The sequence below is a fragment of the Microtus oregoni genome, unplaced genomic scaffold (genome assembly GCF_018167655.1).
Source record: "Microtus oregoni isolate MIOR12 unplaced genomic scaffold, Mior012 000031F_ref0000149, whole genome shotgun sequence".
NCBI classification, from domain to species: Eukaryota; Metazoa; Chordata; class Mammalia; order Rodentia; family Cricetidae; genus Microtus; species Microtus oregoni.
In genome coordinates, this window is record NW_024543090.1 from 14,772,141 (window position 1) to 14,787,118 (window position 14,978).

The window sequence follows — 14,978 nt, forward strand, 5'->3', positions numbered from 1 at the left end:
TTTTTCTAGATGCAAAGTGACTACCAGTCTGTACATGAACTCTGTGAAGACCAGGCCCACTACATAAAGGTACAGTGTTACTGGGGAAGTCAGAATGGAGACAGATCTCCCAGAGTCAGGAGAAAGCCATTATTATTATTATTATTATTATTATTATTATTATTCTCCATCTGCCATGAGAAATGCCTTTTATTCAACAGAATGGCCACCAAATATGAGTGCTCTTAGACAATGTGCTGAACCCTGCTATGCAAAGCTCTTTGACCAATTGGTTTCGTGTTTTAGTATTTCCCTGAACCCATTTGTCTAGTAAGGCTGAGGAGTTCTGGGAGGACACCGAGGCTTCGGGGAGCGAGGTTACATGCTCTGGGAACTTCGTTAGTCCAGTTCAGATCTGGGATTTGAGTACAAGCAAGGCCTCCAAGAGGAACTTTGGCTCTAGAAGCCCATCCTGTCACTAACTCCTCTGATTTTTTTTTATGCCCCTTATTTTATACACCCTGATGTGAGAGAGGTATTTGGAATGTTAGGAATTCATTTTAGTGCGAGATTCCTGTCAGTGACTTTGAAATAAAAACACAAATTCTCTTTATGATGCCCGCCCCCACGGGAAGAAATACCAAGAAATTCTGAGGGAGATGGAGAAGGAACAAGAAGTAACGCTGCTGGAAAAAGAAATGTAAGTCTGGGAAATGGCGCCCCCTGGTGGACTGCAGTGCCTGCCCCGGGCAGTTCCCTGCAGGGCAGAGCTTGGGAACAATTGGTGTCACTGAGTAAAGGGCCTACAGCAAGCAGGTCATCCCTGGCAGCCTCCGCTCAGACTGAACAGTCATCAGCATTCAGACTGGTCTCCTACCCAATAACTGGGACCTGAAATGTTTTGATACCTGCTCTTTTCCTATATCCTTGGTTGAACACAGTGTCCCCAACACTACTCAAGCTAGATTCAGAGATGAAAAATTATAGCCAAGAGATGCTACGTGCAAGGTACAGATATTACTGGCATCTGTGTGTGTCACAACCTTTCCTAGGAGATTGACGCCATAGAATGACCAGAAATCTGTAGATGTAGTTCACAGAACTTGACCCCCTTTTTTCTTGCTTATACTTCTTAGTTGTATCACATATTATACAATATGCATAGGCTGAACACATCTTAAAGATGTAGCTGATAGTTTCTTCTATATATCAGCACACTAGGACCACTTAGATCTCCATATAGACTATCATAAGCCCCAGAAGTTCCTCAGACCCTCTACCCCCTCAATACCCCTGGCAAAGGTAACTACTTAGGCTGACCATTTAAAATTCTAGCCTTGATTTTTCTAAGAATTCAGTCTATCTTCTCTGCGTCCGACTTTCACTGAGGCTTAGCTCTGCTACATCATGTGACCTGCTCTTTATAATATTCCATTATATGAATACGACTCAATATCTATCACTGAGGAACACTTTGGCTATTTCAACTTTTGGGATATTAAAGTCTGCTAGAAAACATCCTCATGTATGCCTTTTGGTAGATGTATCCTTCCATTTTTGAGGGGTCATTGGGTACACATATCTTTGTTGTACTAGGTGAAATAATTTTCTTTCGTGTTTGTATCAGTATCTTCACCCACGACAACAGCACAAGAATGCTGGGCGGAAAGATGGCTCAGGGGGAAAAGGTGCCATTCCTATTGGCTTGTTCTTTTCCTCGGGCCTTGAGCTCAGTTCTCAGGAGAATGCCTCGTTCAGGATTTCCCCCAGACATTTATTGTTTCTACTTGTACTCATCTGAAATCTGTCCTTCCTGTGTCCAGCCAGCTCTGCATAGTCTTTAAACTTCCACGTGTTTAAAACTTTTAAGTCTAAAGGGAGGCTCTGTTTGCCGCGCACCTGGTGGTTTTCTCGATTGGTAGACCTTATGCCTGTGAGCCTCTTTTTACATGCTTTATTCTATACACTTAATCTGTGTCTCTGTCCTTTTTCCTAGACTCAACTGTCTAAATTATTATAGCTTTCTAGTTAGCCTTGATATAGGGTAGATGCAGCCTACAAGTGTTTCACTCTTATTTTTGGACCTATGAGCTTCAGTACAAATATTTTGTCAGTTTCAATTTCTACCAAAAACACAAACATCAAAAAACAACTTACTGAGGTTTAGATGGCAATTATTGGGATCTGTGAATAAAACTTGGAGGTTAATTAATGTCTAGCTAACAGTTGTTCCAACTTTATCCATCCATTGATTTAGATCTTTACCTCTCCTTTAGTGTATTGTCTTTCTGTGCAGTAATCTTATACATCTTTAGTCATGCTGATAGTTTTTGCTATTGTAAGTGTTCTGCTCGTTTGGTTTTATGGCTGATAACTGCTACAGTGCAGAGCTGCATAGGCTCTGATAAACTGAATTGTATCCATTAGCGCTGCTGATTACTTTTGAGTCTTGATTACACACGGATCACTAGGGGCCAGCTCCCACATTACCAGGGAAGCCCATTCAGATGTTTGCTTTGACAGCCTTGACCTCTGCACTCTGCCTCCTCAGCCAGTTGATGTCGCCGTCGCCGCTGTCTGCTTGGACCACAAGGAGAGCCTTGGTGATGAGTAGCTCCCCTGGGTTTCTCTTGACTTGAGCGCTTGCTCCCCTTTGACCCCTGACGGCCGTCTCCGATAGAGTCGGTGGTGCATTTTTCCCAGTTTTATAGTTACTTTTGGAAGTGGGCTCCTCTGACCCAAACCACGTCATCATGGAAGAGCCAGGAGCCTGTGCCGATTCTCCTTTTACACCCTGATTGATTACTATAAGAGGAGATACCCATAAAAGTGCTGGAAAAGTTTACTGTATTAATTCTGTAACCGGAAACAACTCTAAGTAAAACAAATAAACTAACAATGACCAGAAGGGTTTGAAGAGAGAAGAAAAGCAGGCAGACGTTAGAGAAGAGTTGGCAGTTGAAGAGGAGAATGGCAGGAAGTTGTTCCCTCCAATGTGGTGCCTTGTGGCCTGAGGTCAAGCCAAACATTGTGTGTATTGTGTGGATGGAATAGTTTAAACTTGGAGGGAAAAATAGAAATTGGGCTACTAGGAAGAAAAAGATCCAGACATCAGGAGTTTCTGGATATCATTTTATGGTAGGTTAGACCCACACAGTCTGTTTCTGGTGATCGCTCACGTTTGGATCTTTTGTTTTGTTTTTGTTTGTTTGTTTGTTTTTTGAGACAGGGTTTCTTTGTAGCTTTGTAGCCTGTCCTGAAACTAGCTCTTATAGACCAGGCTGACCTGGAACTCACAGAGAACTGCCTGCCTCTGCCTCCTGAGTTCTGCGATTAAAGGTGTGCGCCACTACCACCCAACTTCCAGTCGGGTCTTATAACCTCAGTGGGGCTGTTCACCGACTGCTCTGAGAAGTTCAGTTTGAAAGTCAGCCAAAGATTTAGGCCAAGTTTAGGTACAGATTATCTTTCTCTTAAGAATGGAGTATGGGCTGGTTAGTTTTATGTCAACTTGACACAAGCTGGAGTAACTGGAGAGGAGGGAACCCAAATGAGAAGATGCCTCCATAACATCAGGCTGTAGGCAAATCTTAGGGCATTTTCTTAATGAGTGATTGATGGTAGAGGGCTCAGCCCATTTTGGGTGGTGCCATCCTTTGGTTGGTGGTCCTGGGTTCTATTAGAAAGCAGACTGAACAAGACTAGAGGAGCAAGCCATAAGCAGCACTCCTCTATGGCCTCAGCATCAGCTCCTGCCCTGTTTGAGTTCCTGTCTTGACTTCCTTCAGTAACGATCAGTGATGTGGACATATATTATTCCTCAAGTCGCTTTTGGTCATTACAGCAACAGAAACTCTGACCAGGACAGAATGGGGCTGGGATGTTGCTTAATGGTAGAATATTTGCCTAGAACATGTAAGGTCCTTGATTCACTTTTCACTATACCCCCACCAAAATAAATAAATAAATAAAAGGATATGTGTGACCTGGAGGCAGAAGTTGGAGATCCTTGTGGGAGAAAGGGAATTAATCAGAGAGGAAGGAAGAGTCACCAAGAAGTCATGTGGAAAGGGGAAAAAATTGGAAGAAAGCATAATAAATCATGTGTGAGAAAAAGCCATCCAATTGTATGGTAAATTTGAAAATAATTGGAAAAGAATCAGTCGTGTTTCCCAATGTCTTTGTATGATTTTTCAGGCATGTCACAGGTATTTCATGACTTAGGAAAGCTCTTGCAGCAGTTCCTTGGGTTGTCTCAAATGATAACTGGCTTTGATCTTTTGTGTTGTTTTAAATGCAGGTCCAAAGCCCAGAATGACTCTTCCCAAAAAGTGAAACCTGGGGCAACTCTGGTAGAGACCATTCAGAGCAACATGGTGAGTCCTGCCTGTCCACGCTTGGGCTTTTCCCTAGTCCTTCTTCTTCCTGGGACATCTCTCTCACACCCCTCCTCCTTTTAAAACTTCCTAGAGCTAGAAAGTGAGTTTCTGTTGCCTGGCACTACACCACGGCATCTAGGAAAAGGTAGAGCCAGAATGCAAAGATGGCCGACCGAACTGTGAAGTCTCTCCTTGTAGCATCCCTCTCCCATCCCCACCCATTGCGCCACTTCTCTTTGAGATTCCGGCCACCATGTTCATTACTTTCCACAGGAGAAGAACATCATTAAGAAAGAGAAGAAGAAGTTTTTGTTTAGGTAAGTGGCAGAATTGTGCCCCTGACCTAGTTGGTCCAGGCCACATTCGCTGTGCAGTTGACTTGATACAGGCCAGAAGAATGAGTATTAGCATCAGACAGATAGTCATGCAGTCTGAGTTCCCTGAGCAGAGTTTCTATCTACAGAGTTAGGACAGCAGACTTGCATGGCTCTAAATAGCTGGAGGAATTAGTGGCTCCTTCCGAGACACTCGGGATGAAAGTCGTAGGTTACATTTCATTTCGATTCCTCTATGTCCCCCCAGTGTGCTCCCTTTTGGCTTTTCAGATGCTGGCATCCCAAACCTTTGCTACCTTTATTGAAAAAGGAGGACAGGGTACATTAACTTTCGTTGCTGTTTTACTGTGGGCTGAGAAATTATAGGGGGGGAAATCACTTTCATTCTGTCTTGTCTTTTCTCAAATTTTTTAAAATAAAGAGACTTACCTTCAGTTTTCTAGAATTACTTGCTATAGGAGACATAAAGAGCACCATGACCATGAGGCTCACAATCTTGAACTTTTACAGTTAACCTCCAAAAGGCCTGCCCCATGGAGATTACCAGAAGGTCATCTATTCCTTTGGAAATATTCAATACCTGACCACTAAATTGCAGGTTTTCTGTTATCTGCGTTCACCATCTCTACCCCCTACCCCCTAAGAACCCTGGACAGTTTTGCCAAAAGGCAGCAACCCACCATCCACTTACAAGTTCATTCCCCATTGCTTGACGGTAAGCTGTTCTGTTCCCGGATATTCATGATGAGTTTCTCTCTGCAGACACTTCCACTACCTCTTCTTCATGATCGTGGTCTTCCTTCGGATATTGGGTTGTGTGGTCTTCCACCTGCAGTACATAAACCCGGACTTCCTCGTGGACACTCTACCCATGCTGATGAGCAGAAGCAAGTTGAAGTGGCTGAGGGACATACTGTTCCCCTTCCTTACGCTAGAGGTGGAAGACGTTCTACCACACTAGCGGCAGGCGATCCGCCAGGCCTCACATTGCACCTCCAATGTTGGGGCTGGGGCTGGGGCCCTGTGTTGGTGATGGGGGGGGGCAGGAAGGAAATGGCTATGACTCAGGGCCTCTATGTGACAGCTGAGTTTTATATGTTAATTCTCTCCTAGAGTGTCTCTCTGAGAATACAGAATGCGTTTGATCAGAATTCACTGTGTTGGTCTGTGCATCCTGGGGCCTTTCTTATGTAGTCACAAATTCTCTGTTCTCTTCAGACAAAGCAAAAAGAAAAACTCCCCTGGGACTTCCACTTTCTGCTTCATTTTATTAAATAAAAAATAAAATCACATGTAAATTTTCTAGATTCTCAGTCCTCTAGGGAGGCATGCATGAGGACATCCATGGAACTAGACTTCGTGGAAGACTTTAAGCCTTACATTAACAGCATACTCTCTCCCTATGGCTCTTTGTGCTAGCTTAAAAGAGTGGGGTTCTGACAAATATGACCTTTTTCTTATACATAGGTAACTACTCATTCTTAAATAATTCAAAAAAGCAAATTCAAGTGTTACTAGAAGTAAAATTGATAAAATACTTGTAAATACAGCCAAATAGAAATGTGTACTTTTAGATACAGCTAAGCAAATATTTTTATTATCAAATCCTACCCTCTTATTCCTTCTAACTGGAGACGCCCATTCCCACCTTCCACCAAAAGCTTCTAGAACCTTCTCTGGGTTTCCTGTAGTCCCCCTGTCTTATATCCTCTGTCGCCGTTCCTAAGTGCTCTGACCTTGAGACAGGTGTCATCTTTATTTCTGACCAGACGTCACACAGTCACTTACCAAAGTGACATTACAAAGCGGGACTTAGGAAGAGGATGAGTGACCCCTTTTCCAGCACATCTAGGGGCAACAACTTAAAACCATGAGGCTAGCCTGGCGTTACAAGAGTGGGTACTTTGAGGAGCACCGAAGAAGCGCTGGTGCCTCAGAAGGAAGGCGGGGAGGGACACAGGTGAAAACAGAAGGTCACCTCTTCAGCTGGCGGAATTGCTATTGTTACAGAAGCTCCCACAGCACAGGAGCCTCTTTTTGGCGCTATCTTTCGGCACAGTCCACAAACTCTTGCTTCCCGGGGCGGGGGGGGGGGGGGGGGTGTTCTCTTTTAAGACTCACTCTTGATAGAGATTTTAACGGTTTTATTCGACCACATTGGAATAAAGGCAGAAACATTGTTTTTTTTGTTGTTGTTTGTTTGTTTGTTTTTTGTTTTTTTGTTTTTTGTTTTTGTTTTTGTTTTTGTTTTTGTTTTTGTTTTTTTTTGGTTGCAGACATGATCCTATCTCAGGTTTCCTTTCTGGGGCCTAAAAAAGTATGAGTAGTCTCTGAATTTTGAGTACAAACTTTAGAGGACTACTGAGAACTCAAGAACAATGGCAGTGGGTTTTTGATCCTACTGCACGTACTGGCTTTGTGGGAGCCTAGGCAGTTTGGATGCTCACCTTACTAGACCTGGATAGAGGTGGGCTTCCCACAGGTCAGAGAACCCTGATTGCTCTTCGAGCTGATGAGGGAGGGGGACTTGATCGGGGGAGGGGGAGGGAAATGGGAGGCGGTGGCGGGGAGGAGGCAGAAATCCTTAATAAACAAATAAATTTAAAAAAAAATAAAAATCATTGACCAGCTTGCCTGGTTTTAATTCCCAAAAAAACAAACAAAAAACAAAACAAAAACTGACCAGCAGCGCCCTCTTGTGACCAAATGAAATGAAAGCGTTGTGCCACTTCATCCGTCTTCATCCAGCTAGCAAGTTGAAGAAGGGATGATTCTTAATCTCTGCTTTCTAATAATTTGATTATTCATTACTCATGCGTTCGGTCAATAACTTGAAAAAAATCATCGAACAACATTCTTGGGCTAGCCGGTATTCTAAAAAATTTAATTAGGATAGAAGAAAAGAGACCAAATTCTTCCCAAATCATAGCTGGTAGGCAGACAATTTGATATACAAAGATCAGATGCTGTTGAGATAGAACCAAGTTAGGTAGCTGGAGCAGGGGAACTGGGCAGGAGTGTTCGCTGACAAGGTGGCATTATAAGAGAGAATTGGAGGGGGTGAAGGAACTGTCTACATGCCAAGGGGAGCGATACACAGAGATTCAGAAGGCCTTCCGAGGATTCCCTGCACAGCCCCATTAAGACAAGTCTGTTATGGGAATCCCAAGTTTCTTCTGGTTCCTTCCAGGACAGGGCCCAGGCCTGAGACCTTCTATGCTGCAGCTTCAGCATTTGGGGCTTGGGTTGGCAGTTGTGTGTCAGCTTGACCCATGAGCTAGAGTCATTGGCAAGAAAGTAGTCATAACTGAGAAAATCCCTTATGAGGCTGGGCTGTAGGAAAGCCTGTCGGGCATTTCCTTAAACAGTGATTGATGTGGGAGGTCCCAGGCCATTGTGCGTGGTGCCATCCCTGGTGCCTGAGCTCTGTAAGTGAGCAGACTGAGCAGCCCATGGGAAGAAAGCCAGTGGGCAGCACTCTTCCATGGCCTCTGTATCAGCTCCTGCCTCTAGGTTCCCACCCTACTTGAGCTCCTGCCCTCTGTGCTGCTGCTGCTGCTGAACTGTCCTATGGAAGTGCGAGTGAAATAAACCTTCTCTCCTCATGTTGCTCTTCGTCATGGTGTTCCAGCGCAGCAATTGTCTGTCCTGAGAAAGTTCTTAGTGTGGCCTGCTCTGTCAGTATTTTGTATATGCTTACTAGCTTTTATTTGCATGTTTTCCTGATCATATTTTTCTGAATGCAAACGATCTTCCTTGGATCGTGACTTTCTTTGTTACATTCGTGTGTAAAAGCCCACTGAAACCCAAGTAACGTTGTCTACAGCAGTAGCCTGCATTCTGTCAGTTCTTTCAGGTCCTCAAAGCCCAGGTCTTACAGACAGATCTGCACAGGTCTGTGAAAGTCGTACAGGTGGGTAATATTGACAGAAGCAATGCTCAGAATAATGGGGATTTAGGTGAGGTCTGGCTTCACAGAAGAGCAAAGATTACCCGGTTATTAACATCCATTCCCAGCCTTCTTGGTAGAAAGAAGATGCACACCCTTTCTGCTGAAAGGAAAAGCCTGTGTGCTTAACATTCCTGGTTTCTCCAATGCTTGTCTGTGAGCGTGTGGCCCTCTGCACATGTCTCCACACTTCCTCTTCCCACCTGAATCGCAGAGTTATCCTCAGGTTCTGAACTTGCTGGTTCCTTGATTTGGATTGCCCAGACTCTAAAAACCATTGTCTGCTGGTTCTAACCTACTAGGCCTGTGGAATACCGGGCTTTTCTTTGGGGCCGCCAACTAGCTTCCAAACCAAGACCTGGAGACTTCTCGTTAGTTATGAATGCTCGGCCTTTCTTATGCTTGTTCCACTAGCTCTTATACCGTAACCTGTTTCTCTTCATCTAGATTTTGCCTCGGGGCTTTTTATCTTTCTTTCCTTCCGTTTCTCGTCCTTTCACTGCTTCTTGTGTCTGGCTGACTGACAGCTGCCAGGCTTCTGGTCCCATGGGGTGTCTCCCACTTTCTCCCGTGTTCTCTCTTCCTTCTTCTCAAGCCTAAACTGTTCCTCCTATTTATTCTCTCTGCCCACCAGCCCAGCCTATCCCTCTCCTGCCTAGTTATTGACTTTTCAGCTTTTTATTAGACCAATCAGGTGCCTTAGGCAGACAAAGTGAACCATCTTTTCACAATTAAACAGATGCAGCATTAACAAAGACAGCAGTAACAAACGTAACACATCTTTGTCTAGCTAAAATAATATTCCACACCACTATGGTATTTTGCAATAACAAGTCATAGAGATTTTGGCTCCTTTAAGAATAATAGCCACTGGTTTGAGATTGCTTTAGAGACCTAAATGGTACATTTGCAAGTTAATTTGGAGGAATATACAGTGCATTTTGTTCCTTAGATTCTTCTTGGATATAATTTTGTGCCTCCTTGACCAAACATTTACATTCAATTAGAAGGCATATTTTTTTCTTGTTGGATGTCAGAACATAACTATAGAACCCAGCCTGATGAAAAGATATTCTGAATGCTGTCCTTAGTGTACCTGAATCTGCATATGGTTTTCACGCTTTCCCGGATAGAGTCTATGTGCTGGGCAATTGTGTTTAAATTGGTCTGTCCTGAGAAAGTTCTGAGAAAGGGCTGCTGTATTAACATTTAGTATGCGTTCACGTGTGTGTGTGTGTGATGTTAAAGCAGAGGGTTTGAAATGGCTAAGCCAGCCTGTTATTGAGTCTCTGCCACCATGAAGGGTGAGTGTGACGTGCAAAGAGAGAAATGCACGCATGACTGGGGCAGTTAATCTTAAATCATAGATCATTTGCCCAAGAGGAAAATGGGGAGGCCTTGATATAGAGAACTAGACAATATGAAGATCCCAAAATGACTCTAAAATCAAGGACTAAAACTACATTCTCTCCAATCAGACAGTCTCAAGATCTCTTGGGACCTGCTTTGATGTACAGACACATTAAAAACTTTAAAATCTAACGTCTAGCTTCCGCCAATTGGATTTTTCTCCTATCTTAAAACGATGACAGTGGTCTTATATGTTCTACTCTTAAGTACGGGGCATGTCTCCCCTGTGCTTTTTTTCCTGCCCTTCACTCATGATGTCAAAAGCCTCATGACACTAAGGAGTCATTTCCAGTCAGAGAGAAAGAGTTTGGCGTATAATTGAATTTTCAATGAAGTCATTATTCTCTGTGTGCTCTGATGTTAATCTTAATTGAGGGGCTATTTTCTCAGGCTCTCTGGATGAGAACATCCGTTCTTAGGGTTCTGGGAAATGTTTCTGCAACCCAGTCGGATTATCTCACCTCCAATCCTTACTCCAAATACATATTCGGTGTCAAAGATGTAGTTTGTTCTCTAATTACTGGTCCATAGTTACTTGGAATCTGGTTGTTATGTTTGTTTTTCTTTTTCCTAAAATTGAAAGAAATTTAAAAATGTTAAGATCACCCACTAAACTTACAAAAGGAAGTTTGCAAGTGTCGCCACACCAAAAAACCAAACTGTAGCACAAGTGCCCTGTTCAACCCAAAAGTGTCATGAGTCACCCCACCGCCACCACTCCCAAGGGACTTTATTCATGCGTTATGCTCCATATTCAGGATCTTCTTTGTGAAGGTTTGGGGAAGCTGGCTGAGAGGTCACCTGGAAGGTCAGTAGAATGAGAAAACCCCTGGGCCTCTGACTCCCTGCAGAACCCAGGTTCCTGAGTGCTGAAAGACCAGCGTTCTCTATTTTGACACCTTATTTGTATATTTTGTTCATGCACACTTACATATGTAATATATATATATGAATATATATATATATATTCATATATATATGAATATATATATGAATGTACAGAATGTGTGTTATGTATGTACATGTGTGTTTGTGAATGTGTGCATCTATTTGTACAGAATAAAAAAGGAGGAGGTCAGGTATCTTATTCTATCACCCTCCCCCCTTTTCCTTTAAAACAGTTTCTTTCAGAAAACCTGAAGTCAGACTAGTTGCCAGCAAGGCCCACAATCCTCCAGCTTTTGCCCCTTACAGCGTTAGGGCTACATGTGTGCACCAAGCCATGCTCATGTGGCTGGGGTTGAGGCTAATTGGCTGGTTTTGCATGGATTATGAGAATTTGAACTTGGGTCCTCAGGGATATGCAGAAGCTGCTTTTACTCAGCCTTTCGCTCAGCCCTATCTTAAATGAGGCTTCATATATGAACTTACACATCTTGGTGTACACATGGGTAAACAGAATTTCCACTCACTGTATTTCTAGAATTGTATTTATGCCTGGTGATGGTATGTAAAATTATTATAGGAAGAGGATGACAAGGGTAAGGATGGAAATGGTGTGAGAATGCATAGAATCTCCCAAGAATTTATTTTCATAAAATATGTATCTGTTACATGAACACAATGATTAATGGAAGGAACACCGTGGGGAAGACCTCAGTAGCCATGACTAGAGAATAGTATGTGCAGATGAAGGAGACATAGAGACATAGAAATCAGACAACTGATTCACACAGAGAGACAAGCTTTTATTAAGTGATATTTTTTCCAGACTGAATTGTAGGGAAACAAAGTCTTTGTTAAGCAGTAAAAATATACACAAAAGGAAAATATATGTGTCCATATAGTGATTCTGATGTATTATGCCTCACAGAAAGTTAAGTGCTCTGCCATATAATAATTATAAATTTAGAAAGAAAAGTCAAACTATAATGTAGGCATAGATGAGGAAATTGAAGCTCTTAAAAGACTATATCAGAGAAGTCATACTGTTAGTAACACAAGGACTATGACATAAACCTTCCTTGTTTCAAGCACATTCTCCTAACCATACACTATACTATTAATCACCTAAAGTTCAAATATTTTCAGTTGGGAAACAATGTTTTTACTAACAGGACATGCCTAGGACCTACTACAAAATGTGTGGAGTGCCGTGCAAAGTGCGAATGTGAAGTCCATTGCTCAGAAATAATTTAGAACTTCAAACTATCAAAGACAAACATTAACCAAATTATCATGTCCTTCTGTACTTGGGCCCTTTGTGACTGAGCAGGAAAGATGCCCACAGAAGCCATATTTGGCTCTGCTACCTCAATATGACATTGAAGCCCATACAGTGTCAGACAAAAGAAGATAATTCTAGGGTAGACCCGAAGACAGGGTAGTGCCACCATCTTGTCTAGTGAGCTGAAACCGGAAACTTAAGCAGGATGAATTTTTTATTTTACTTTATTGTACTGTGGTCCAAATCAATTATATAGAGAAGAAGCACGTGAGGCTTAGTGGTTGATGAGTGGGCGTTCAGTCTTTCTGAATTGCTCAGTCATAAGGTTCTCCAGTTACCATCACTCCAGTGTGGGTGCAGCAGATTCTGGACTGGGTCTCTTCTGACCATCACTGTCAAGATTCTCATGTCCATATGGATAAAATTAGGTAGTTCTCCTTTTCTACGTCTACAACTCATCCCTCAACAGATGTAACTTCTGTGAGCCCTCATATGTGATCTTATTCCCAGAGGAAGCTAAATATCCATAACATATGCATAAGCCCTTACATCATGCACATACCTTCTGTCACAGAGCTGATTTCAGATACCGAAATCTGTCATACGGAATAGACGCAAGGATAGACAGGAAACCAGAGAGTCTTCACACGAGATAAGCCAAAGTGAGCATAGCTCTCCGTAAACAGACTGGGGAAGCTGTCAAGTTTGGAACCAAGCTACTTCCCCAACTTTCCCCGGGTTCCTTCTTGGCACAAGTTGTAGGTCCATCACCCCTTACTTTTTTAACTTTAGCCCCCCTCCTGTCAAGTACAGAGAAGTCATTTTTTATTTATTTATTTTTATTTATTTATTTATTTTGGTTTTTCGAGACAGGGTTTCTCTGTGGTTTTGGAGCCTGTCCTGGAACTAGCTCTTGTAGACCAGGCTGGTCTCGAACTCACAGAGATCCACCTGCCTCTGCCTCCCAAGTGCTGGGATTAAAGGCGTGCGCCACCACCACCCGGCTAGAAGTCATTTTTTTAAAAAATTTCAAACACTCTTAGAAAACTTTTCTCTTTTTCTGAGTTATTTCCCTGTGTCATCTTGAACTTGAAGTATGATTAATTAAAAACTCAGAGAGAGATATTGGGTTTCAATTTGAAGGTCAGAAAAGCAAAAGAGCCAGCCACTGGCTCTTATGTCTACCTCAGTTCAAAATGGCGATCCTGCCTCCAGGAATCTCAGAATGAGACCAAGACTAAGAGCTGTCTCTTCCCATTTTAGAATCCTCTCTAGGGCTGGGATTAAAGGCACGCACCACCTGTGTAACTAGTGTGGCTCCTAGGATTAAAGTGTGTGTTACCCCTGCCAGGTCTATAAGCCTGACCAGTGGGGCTGTTTTACTTTCTGATCTTTAGGCAAGCTTTGTTTATTAAAATACAAATGAAATGCCATGAATTAAATACATGAATTAAAGCTAGCACCTAACACTGATCTGATTGATTGCTTCATATATCAATGCCATTTTTCAGGAATGAGTAGGAAGGAAGTAAACATTCTATAGACTGAATGTCTAGGTAGAATACTTTCAACAGAGCTAGTCTTCAGCTACTTGAATTCACATGTCAACTATATTGTTTATTGTTCATTTAGTGGGAAGCCCCTTCTGTGACGTGAGCCCAAAATGAAGCAAGATGGACAAGTTGTACTGAGAAAAGTTACCAAGCCACATGGCAAAGTGTATATTTTTAAAAAGGGCTAATTTAAAATGTAAGAGTTAGCTAGTAATAAGCCTGAGCTACTGGCTGAGTATTTGTAATTAATATTGAGTCTCCATGTCAGTTATTTGGAGACTGACAGGTGGAAAAGAAAAGTCCTCCTACAGCTGAATGATTTCCTGAGAAAAATTAGAATTTAATGGTAATAGTTATATGCATGTATCCACATGTATTAACATGTGAGTCCAATATGTGTACACATAAATACACACATACACAAACACGGGTATCTGAAGGACTTAGATGAAAATTAACAGTGTCCTGTGTACTCTGGCTCCGCCCACCTCTCTAGTCCCTTGTGCACATCCCCTTTGTGCACACTGGCTTTTCTCTGTTCTTCAATACACCAGGTTCTCTCCTGAACCTCACAAAGCCAAGGGGCTTCATGCATGCTATTCTTTCTGCCTGGCTGGTTCTCCACCCCTCTTTTGACTGATCAGTTCCTCCAATCTCTGTTTAAGGGTCACCCCCCCCCAAAGCCTTTCTCAGACTCTATCCCCACCAGTTGAGTCTGATCAGGTTCTCTCCTATTCTGCTTTGAGAGAACACGTTCTCTTCTCTCTGGTGCCCAGCCTAGAAAGTGATAACCTTCTCGTCTGTGCGATCATTCACCTCTGTTCCCTCTAGGACAGTTTAAGTTCAAAGAGAGATGCTTAGTGACCTTCCCATTGTTGATTGCCTTTGGGTGGGCTACTCAGTCTAGGGTTAGTAACCCACCTGGCAGTCAGTTATTCCAGGGTCACGGAGAGGCACTACCTGGAAGACATGGGCTAGGAAAGCAGAAGGAGGCTAAGCGAGAATTCTTGTCAAAGCCTCCGTTTATTAGAGACGGGGTACAACTTTTATAGGGTAAAGAGTTGGGGGATGGGCATAGGGGCCTGGGCTCTTGCCGCGTGGTTCACGTTGGTCACATGGTCCGAGTTGGTCACGTAGGCAGGAGGTTGTATTTGGTCAGGTCACTGTAGGCCAAGAAGTCGCGAGTTGACACACCTAGATCCCTAG

At 42.9% G+C, this 14,978-nt stretch overlaps 1 protein-coding gene across 1 annotated transcript in view; it reads left to right on the top strand.

Moving 5' to 3' along the window:
* Positions 1-5,654, top strand: part of LOC121465670 (transmembrane and coiled-coil domain-containing protein 5B-like) — a 60,789-nt gene extending 55,135 nt beyond the window's left edge. The window contains exons 9-13 of the mRNA XM_041678997.1: positions 10-69; positions 615-679; positions 4,280-4,355; positions 4,632-4,675; positions 5,456-5,654. Coding sequence (XP_041534931.1) covers positions 10-69; positions 615-679; positions 4,280-4,355; positions 4,632-4,675; positions 5,456-5,654 — 444 coding nt within the window. The remainder of the gene's footprint in view (positions 1-9; positions 70-614; positions 680-4,279; positions 4,356-4,631; positions 4,676-5,455) is intronic.
* Positions 5,655-14,978: the final 9,324 nt, after the last annotated feature.